The sequence below is a fragment of the Macrobrachium nipponense genome, chromosome 23 (genome assembly GCF_015104395.2).
Source record: "Macrobrachium nipponense isolate FS-2020 chromosome 23, ASM1510439v2, whole genome shotgun sequence".
Lineage (NCBI taxonomy): Eukaryota > Metazoa > Arthropoda > Malacostraca > Decapoda > Palaemonidae > Macrobrachium > Macrobrachium nipponense.
Genome location: NC_061090.1, coordinates 15,403,799 through 15,413,910, shown reverse-complemented (window position 1 = coordinate 15,413,910; position 10,112 = coordinate 15,403,799). Strand labels below are relative to the sequence as shown.

Genomic DNA, 10,112 nt, shown 5'->3' with positions numbered 1-10,112 from the left:
TTTCTCATTCATATACCTGAAGAGAGAGACAGCAGTCTCTGAAATATAGTACTTTTCTCTCTACATTTTTGGTGTTTTTTATGGGCTCCTTTTATTAGATGGAATTCTGTTGTTACAGAACACTTTTACCAGTCATATATATATATATATATATCAAATGTAATAAATCAGCTTCAAGGCTGACACTGTCTGCGTGTCTCGTTCGATTCTAAATTTGACTATCATTAAAGTTTCGTAATGTTTCAGAATATATGAAACAACTGAATTTCGGTAACTTGATCAAATATTTTCAAAAGGCAAATGTTTTATTTACATTCTTTTGACACTTGAAAGATCATATTTTCAAAAACATTCTCTTCTAAAAAAAATAAAAAAATAAAGGTCTCTTGACGGTGTGTTAGACCTACGGTCTTAATGGTTCTCACCACCACGCTCCCTCAGATGACGTACGTAGGTGCGCAGAAGAGGCTTAAAATTAGGGAGCTGTCTGGCTGACCTGTTAAATTTGGACCGTGGACTCTAAATTTGACTATCATTAAAGTTACGTAATGTTTCAGAAGATATGAAGCAACTGAATTTCGGAAAGGGGAAACTCTAACCCTAAAAAGGTTTAATTAGTAAACCCAACTCATATACTGGTAAAGATACGTTTAATATAATATAAGCAGGGTGACTATTTAGTCTAGTTAGTATAGTAAAATAACATTGCTTGGCAAATAACACTACAACTCCCGGTGCGGAGCTAGTTTCTCGGTGATGTGCGGACTTCGCGGCAACCCTGCTTCCGAACCACATCGAGAGTGAACTTCTATTACCATAAATGCACATCTCTCACCCCTCAGAGGAATGCGTGAGAATCGAACTCGCAGCCAACGAGGTGGTACACCAACACCATACCAAACATGCCACTGAGGTGCTCCCGTGATGTGGTGCTCAATATACCTGATGCTTTGCTGTCCGTGTTTTACGTGCGTTACCCTTTGCATAACCTGGTCTGGTTGGTAAGTCTCATAACTAGGTAGTTGATGAGTGGAGGCGGGTGAGGAGTCGAGGGACCCACCCATATATTTACGAAAGATGACGCCTTTCAAATGTGTATACTGATGGATGACTGCTTATTGGACATGATGGATGGCTAAAGAAACCTTACATCACTAAGATGACTGGATAAGATAGGTCCTTTTGCCAACAAAATGACTCAATTGAACTAGAACTTCAGGACTGCCTTGCAAGCCTCCCAAGTTGTGATTATTTTTTTAGGGATCAAAGTGGACTTTTTCTTCATACTGGGTACTTTGACCCACTTATCACAAATGAGTGCAAAATTGCAAATTGCTTTTTTTTTTCCTTCCAAATCCAGATATCTATATAGCAGGCATTGGATAGTATTTCTAATTCTCTGTGCACTCATTCAAACCTGGTTCATACTACAATGCAAGACAAGTTATTAGACAGTTCCTGACACCTAAATATATAAAAATTATTGATCATTTTTTCCTGATAGGTGCTTAGAGGATAGTTCTGACAGCCATCATTATGTCAAAGGTTCAGGAAAGGCATTAACTGGAACTTTGCTGTTGGACTTTTAAGTGAACCCTTCCTAAGCAACACATTGTATTCCCCAAGTTCCAGTGACGCTGTTGCTAGGTAACTAAGTGGTTCCTAGCCACGTAAAAATATCTGATCCTTCAGGCCAGCCCTAGGAGAGCTGTTAATCAGCTCAGTGGTCTGGTTAAACTAAGATATACTTAACTTCACCTTTCTTTTATGGTTCTGAACACTGGATGGTAAGCAACTACAGCCTTATGGTTAGCGTGCTCTGCCTCATCTTTCAACCAATCATGCAGGAACGGTTTTCATTGGTCTTGATTAAAGACTCAATCCTTACTTGCATTACAAGGCAGAACATCAAATAATCGTTTTTAATTATTTTTGCCACCTTCACATCCATATTCCTTGTTTTTTATTTCCTGGTAGCCATATCTAATGGCATTCCAGGCTTTTGTGCTGAGTTATCACAATTTCAAATTTTTGTTATGTACTTTCACATCTTGTACATCATTTACAGTGTTTCTTCAGTCTCATTATTTTTCTTACTGTAGTACAAATTACTGAGTCAGCAACATATATAAAAGGTTTAAGAATTAAAATAGTAAAATTTTGTAAATCATTTATATCACTTTCCATTCTGTACATAATTTACAAACTTTATACTGGAAATGTCTGTTTCAATTTCAGCACAATCTATTTATAAAATAAACTTAAATAATCTGCCTATGCAATAACACCATGGTTCCTTACACCAAGTTATTTACACTGCCAAATCTTTTTTCACTTTTGTCAAAATGAACTGGTCGCCCATATCACTATTGAAGCCCACTTCATATCTCTCACCATGGTGCCTGAAAAATAACAAAATTGTACAAAATTCTAGATAAATTTGCATTTTTCAAAACTATGAAAGTTGGGAAAATTAAGATTCATGAAATTAAAGTTACAAGGGAAAACTAAGAATCATGAAATTGTCTAATTTAACAAATATCGTTGGAATATTTCTTTTATTTAATTTTCCTCGTGTTAAACAAAAGGAACTTAATGCAGTAAGGGAAGGTTTTCAATCACTGACTAATCTGTTAGCTAGATTACATTCCGATCAGGCTTGGTAAAATTAATTTACGTTAGCAGATTTTACTTTTTTTTTGTATTAGTAAACTATAATTATTTCTCACCTTTTACATCTTTTTCCTATATTTTTTTTCAGTTTGATTTTGACCTTTTAGAAATAACATTGAAGTAAATAAATTTAAATCATTTTATATTTTATATTCTGCCTATTCTACTGGTTTGCTATTAGTATTTAAATATATGCATTATCTGTATACAAATACAATAACCTAGCCAGGTCTCAAATTCAGCCAAAATAATTCTTACAAATTACAAATTGTAACTTGCCTGACAAAAAAAAAAAAAAAAAAAAAAAAAAAAAAAAAAAAAAAAACAAAAAAAAAAAAAAAAAAAAAAAAAAAAAAAAAAAAAAAAAAAAGATGATATACAGTAAGCCCATATTTGCAGGGGATGTGTCCTGACCCCCCAGCGATTTACTAAAATCCACGAATGCTATGAACCCCTCTAAAAATGATATTGTTAAGATACAATAAAGTTTTGTACATACTTACCTGGCAGATATATACTTAGCTATAGACTCCGTCGTCCCCGACAGAAATTCGAATTTCGCGGCACACGCTGCAGGTAGGTCAGGTGATCTACCGCCCCTGCCGCTGGGTGGCAGGAATAGGAACGATTACCGTTCTGGAAAACCAGATTTTCTCTTCCACCTGTCTCCTGAGGGAGGTTGGGTGGGCCATCAATCGTATATATCTGCCAGGTAAGTATGTACAAAACTTTATTGTATACTAACAATATCATTTTTGTACATGGAACTTACCCAGCAGATATATACTTAGCTGATTGACACCCTTGGTGGTGGGAAAGAGACAACTATTTACTGAATAGACAGGTAAACAACATACGTTGTAGGTAATAAATAAATAAAACCTTGGTTCCTACTTGATCAGGCGGAAGCCTCCATGGCTAATGCCTATGGAATCTGCTTCGCCTCAAGAGCCTCAGCGAGGATGTGACCTATGGCTAAGAGTTCTTGTGGGTCTGTCGATGGGGTCTTATCCATTTACTCGACAGAGCCTCTTACATGACAATATGCCTATGCCTAGTGGCATAATTAAGGAGCACAACACCGATCCCGATCACCTGATCCTAACACGAGGGTTAGTGCTTAAGTTGAAAAGAGTTATCTACAAACTCCTTTCAAACAACCCAAAGAAAAAACACGACGTTAAATAAAATTTAACTCACTAGTTAAGGATCAGTATCTGCTCCCTATCCCAGCAATGTATCCGCAGACACGTATCAACCAAGAGAGAAGGATCCCTCGAAGGTTATCTTGACATCCTTCGGATAATGGGAAGTCAACACAGAGTTGCATCTCCCGTATGGTACAGCTAATATGTCCTTATGACATATTGTTAGGGAAAGAACAAGAATTCGGAAAAGCTCGCACTTATTCATGCGCTTTTAATTCTCAGCTGTTTGAAGGAATCATCAATGCACTTATCAAGTGCTTAGGAGATCACAATGTCTCAAAGAAGGCCAGGGCATTCTTTGATATAGATCTCTTCTGGGTGAAGCCTGGAGCCTGGCTAGCGCTTGGCAGGCGCCTAGCGCCTGTCTAGCGCCTCGCGCCTGGCTGGAGCCTTGCGCCTGAATGGCGCCTAGAGCCTGGCTGGAGCCTCGCGCCTAGATGGCGCCTTGCGCCTGGCTGGCGCCTTGCGCCTGGCTGGCGCCTTGCGCCTGGCTGGTGCTGATTGGCTCCTCCTTCCTGGCTAGCGCCTCGCGCCTGGCTGGAGCCTTGCGTCTGGCTGGTGCCTTGCGCCTGGAAGGCACCTGGAGCCTGGCAGAAGACTTCATGATTACTGTCTATGAGTCTGCATGCCTCAAGAGTTTCAGCGAGGTAGGGACCTTATGACTGACAAACCCTTCTGGATCATGTCAATGGGGGCTAGCCCGCTTACACGACAGAGCCTTCTCGGATCGTGCCAATGGGGGCTGACCCACTTACATGGCAGAGCCTTACCTGTATCATATCAATGGGACTAGCCCTCTTACATGACAGAGCTTTAGGTTTCTCTTTACTGGAAGGAGCCTTGAGTCTGGATGGATCCTCAATCCTGACTGGAGCCTAGCCTTGAAGGAGCCTGGCACCTGGATGGCGCCTGGCTGGCTTCTAGAGCCTGGCTGGCTCCTAGAGCCTGGCTGGCTCCTAGAGCCTGGCTGGCTCCTAGAGCCTGGCTGGCTCCTAGAGCCTGGCTGGCTCCTAGAGCCTGGCTGGCTCCTAGAGCCCTGGCTGGCTCCTAGAGCCTGGCTGGCGCCTCGTGCCTGGCTTGGCTCCTCCACACTTGCTGGAGCTTCGAGCTGGAAGAGTCTCTAGGCTGTCTGACGATGTCCACATCGGTCACTCTTATATCTGTCCGATTTGTTCGCCTCTGGCGCATTTGCGCCAGGTTGGAGGCCCGTCCTTCTCAGTATCCGACCATGACAGAGTTCCTTGGAACTGTCCGCCTCTGGCGTTTTTCGCCTGGTATTGGCATTTGGCGCTTGGCTGGCGCTACATTGTCCGAGAGTCCCTGAACAACCACAGTTTATCAGGAGACTGGAGAAGGGTGGAAGAAATTCTTCCCCTTTGAGCTTTTGGCCCCTGGCAAGGGGAGGTGATTTTAGTCAGCTACACCCAGTAGACGACAGGATATCTAACAATACGAGAGAGAAGAGTCTTCCTCCGAGGAGGATCCTTCGTGAACACTTCTTTTGCTAACAAGATCTCTTCTTACATGTTGATGAGGTTCCTCGTTGCAGAATCTTCCCTCCTATCCTTGCCCGAAGGAAGGGAAGGAGTCTGGAAGTCGAAGGAGAGACTGAGCTGAAATTGGGCGGAACCCTGATTTCTAGCTCTTATTGTATCCTTCTGAATACCTTCTGGGAAGCATTTTGAGCCCTCATCGCACCCCGAAGACTCTGTAGGCAAACGTTTAAACCATCTCTTCTTCTGTAGATGAAAATGTAAGTACCCTGCCTGGGCAACTAAACTTCTATCTGAAAGCGTTGCGTCAGGAATAGAGGGATTTATTTCTTTTGCCAGACATACTATGCTGGCAAGAACCCATTGCCGAGTCTCCATTGAATCTGATGCGAGATTCCAATGCACAAAAAATTCACTTGTCTTCTTGGTCGTTTAGGCTAAGAGAAACAAAGAATTCCTTCATAAACTTCCTCAAAGAAGTTTGATGAGGAGCAGTTCCATTTTGTCGGAACACGGAATCTGTGGCCACAAAAAAAAATCCCATTCGAAGTACATGATATCCTACTCTTGTCGTATTGCGGTATCGTATAAGATCCCGAAGATCTTAATCCTCTGTTATCTCTAATTCCCTTTGTAGAGACAGAGTATGGCCTTTACTGCGTTCTTTGATAGCAGATATATACATAGGTGATTCTTCCCTCTGAAAGTGAAGAAAAAACCTCGCTATGTGGTTCACAGAGGTATCGGAAGAGGACAGTTTCCTCATTCCATCTAGCACGATCTGCAGCAATTCTATGTCTTAGCCATGACTATTGTCATTTACCTTGAAAAAACCTCTCATTCATGTCCACTTCTGGTCAGTCTGCACGCGGACAGACTCAGAGTGGAGATTTTTTATTTTATAGGTCTATTTATAATCAGATTCTGATAGCAATATCCAGATACTCTTGGAAAAGCCTTACGAAACATGCTGTGGAGAAGAAACGTGACTTTCTGTGACTCCAACCTCTCTAAGGCCAAAATGAGGCATACATCCTCTCTTCCTTTGACGCCCAATTATCTTAATATCTGTTAAGAATTTATAATACTAGGGAAAAATGGCTAAAGTTTATTCCCCTTCTTTAAATTTAAAGATGTCTTATATTGCTACCTCTCTTGGTTCGAGGAAAAAGAAGCAGTCTAAAGGAAGCCTGTTCGTCTTCTACCTTACAAAGAGATCTATGAAGAAGACTTTCCGCAGGTTCTCACAACTCTTTTCAATAAATGTTAGACATACGTTAACAGTTATTATCTTCGATCGAGAAGGTTCTCACGGACATGCAAAATCTTGCATCGAACCTCTTAAGGATCGTTACGTTCCGTGTCTGTTCCCAAATAGGTTCTCTTTTGTTAACGCGAACCGGGGCGAAAAAAGAGATTCTCGATGCTCTTTGCGATATGAGAGAGTCGTGGAATTGGCCTAAGTGATTAAGATAAATCATTTCATCATTCCTTGTAAGCGACCCCTTTTTCGATTAAATGGGTAACGAAATCAGGAACGAATCTTGCCGTTACCGAGCCAGCTGTCCGAGAGGCTACTGGACTCTTAGGTTAATAACTCGCTAAAACGAGAAAATATCTTGGATGGTGCTTCTGGCGCACAGGCTGGCGCTTCCTTCTAGTTCTTTTTAGGTTATGTGCCATAACATCTATGCCTTTATGGTACCCGACATCCTTCACATGTTAATTCCGTTCTTAGTGGGAAATACTTTTATATACGTAGTATAGTCCATTCAGGGAAACAACTTCTGCCACTAAGAGAATGTTTCCCATCCGACTCACCCACCTTAACTCTTGAGCAATATCCGAATTTAAAAAGGTTGTGTGCGTTTCTCAAAAGGATGAGAGAATTATATATATGCGCGCGCTGCCGTATTAGAATCCTTTATAATACTGTCACATTGTGGTAAACAGCATTAATCTAGGAAACCTTTGTAAGGATACTAGGAATTCTGTAGTTAACGTCGGTGTGTGCATAAGACTTGACCATACCGTAGTCTTAAAGTGAATTCTCTACTACATTCATCTTCTCACTAAGCATGTACTCTAATAAGCCATGCTTTCGTAGCATGAGAGCATTATACAATATAGTGTTTCGCTGCGTTAGAATCCTTTAAAAATGTTACCTACGGTAAACAGCATTGAAATGTAATATCTTTCTTATTGAAAGCTTCTTAGCAAAGGGCAGACAATATTTTATTTATGTTTGCTTAACTATCCCCTCAATCCGAGGCTAAAACCACGATTGTAGGGAGAGACACGGTTATTCATTCCATCCCGCAGGAGAGAGACATGTTACCGCCCACTCATGACCGACACCTACATGATACTGCGTTGGTGTCTAAGCGATAGCAGTCTCGTTAGCCGACTGGCCTTACTCTTCCAGAGTTGCCAGCTACTCCATTTAATAAAGGAATCTTATAACATTATTATCGAACTTCAGGAAGTTCTTATAATGCATATCTAAGCGAAACAAGACTTCGATAAATCTAGAAGCTAAGTAGGTGTTGTCTTAACAATCCCTTTAAGCGTAGTCCTTCCTAGGAAATTCCTGGAAGGATACTGGTAATTGAGTTGCTCAGTAAAGAAGTAACTACGGTATGTGCTTATTATTCTCATACAGCAGATACTCTACTACCTTCTTTCCCTGCCGAGGCAGATAGAGAAAGGATATTCTGGCGCCTGGATCCTTGCACCTAGCGCCTGGAATGTTCCGCACGCTAGAAGGAGACTCGCTCCTGGAACGTTCCACTTGCGTGGAAGGTCCCGTGCGCCCTGACAGTTCCGAGCGCCTACTAGACCCCTTTTTAGAAAGAGCCTCTTGCCCGGAAACGTTCAATGGAAGGATCGTTCTGATTGCCACTCTACTGTAAGGCTCCTTGCTCTAGCCGTCTGTTTTTTCTGGCGCAATTTGCGCCAGGCTGGCGCTTCGTCTCTTTGAAGGCGCCTTGCGCCAAGAAAAATTTTCTAGAACGCGGCTCGCGTTTGGTTGTAGGAACGCGGCTCGCGCTAGTCTGTTAGCTGGAACGCGCCTCGCTGCTGGCTATAGGAACGTAGCTCACGCTAGCTTGCTGCAACGCGGCTTCCTGGCAGCGGCTGGCTCTTACTCAGTGTTCTCTTAGTTTTTCAGAGAAACGCGCTAGATCACTCCAAACATACATTCTTCGTCTTTTCGGGTGTAAGATGAAGAGACGCACTTTTTTAAGGATGCCTTATCAATGGCTATCCTTGGCAGTCTGGGACGTTCTACAGAACCTGCCGAGGGGATGCCTGACCGGTGGGGTTCTCCCTAACCTTTCTGCGGCTGTCGACTTTCCTCCTCCATGGTCTGGGAGTTTGGAAGAGGTCTAGGCCTGGAAGCGCTACGGAGCCGATCAGACGCACCCTCCACTGCACTGGGAACACTATATTCACTTCTTACCTTTTTAGAGCTCGCCTTTTGAGCTCCATCCATTTATCTTCAAATTTGCACATATGAATTTGTAGATTCTGTGGAGTAAGACGGTGATGAGGATGCAACAACTACTAGAATTGTCAATACTCTAACTGCTCGTTAGTACGAGAGCTCTTAAAGCTTCTAAAGGAAGCGTATCTAGTTATATGCTTTCTGACTTCCTAAAGTAGGAAGTTAGATCTTATATTTCCTTCATCAAGTTCTAAACACTTATACACGTATTAGTGAAAAAAAAATATCAATATTTCCCTTATTGCAAAATATAAGTGTCTACCGAAAAATTCGGTAGTTTCACGTAATATATTCTTCGAAATTTCGAAGCCAAATTCATTAAAAAGTTAATAAAAGCGTATGCCAAACCAAAGACCCAGTACTTCCCTGCAAAAGACAGTCCAGAAGGTCGATGGCGATGAAAAAACGAAAATCAAGTCAGGAGGTAGCAACAACGTATGTTGACACTACCGCGACAGAGAAAATCTGGTTCTAGAACGGTAATCGTTCCTATTCCTGCCACCAGCGGCAGGGGCGGTAGATCACCTGACCTACCTGCAGCGTGTGCCGCGAAATTCGAATTTCTGTCGGGGACGACGGAGTCTATAGCTAAGTATATATCTGCTGGGTAAGTTCCATGTACAAAAATGCTTATTACCGCCATTTTGATAGTTCAAAATAAAAAATACCGCGAATAGGTGAATTTCCTGCAAACAAACGAGTAGATATCCCAAGTCAGCAAATCTCGAGAATGCAAATAGTACAGGAGTGGACTAAAGTGTAATACATACTAAGAGAACCTAAGAAAACTAAGGATAATATGCACAAAACAGTTCTACCTATTTTTTTTTTTTTATCAAGAAAAACATTTTTACAATTTTGCTTCCACTTGCAAGATATTTTACTATTTTCACCACCAGTTATTATCTTCGAAAATAAAACATGATATAGTATACTAAACTACAAACATGAAGTGAAAATCCTCAATACATACTTCAAGCAAAACATCTGTGTATATTTTGTGATCTGCAGCTGGAATAACCATCTCCTCAACACTGAAGTCTGGTACAACCAACCACATCATGAAATGACTTCTGTATTTAGTATACCTGAGAAAAAATGTAATAGTACATTAGTATACCTAAGAAAATATTTGATAGTACAAAGAAAAAATGTCATCAGTACAAAGAAACTAATTACATATTTATTTACTGCCAATTCTGCTCTGTTTTGTTAAACACATCTGTAACAAAT

General features: G+C 41.3%; 1 protein-coding gene across 1 annotated transcript in view; it reads right to left on the bottom strand.

The window, feature by feature from the left end:
• Positions 1-2,153: 2,153 nt before the first annotated feature.
• Positions 2,154-10,112, bottom strand: part of LOC135198932 (NADH dehydrogenase [ubiquinone] 1 alpha subcomplex subunit 10, mitochondrial-like) — a gene marked incomplete in the record, with an annotated part of 55,787 nt that continues 47,828 nt past the window's right edge. Inside the window, 1 exon segment of the mRNA XM_064226854.1 lies at positions 2,154-2,396. Coding sequence (XP_064082924.1) covers positions 2,312-2,396 — 85 coding nt within the window.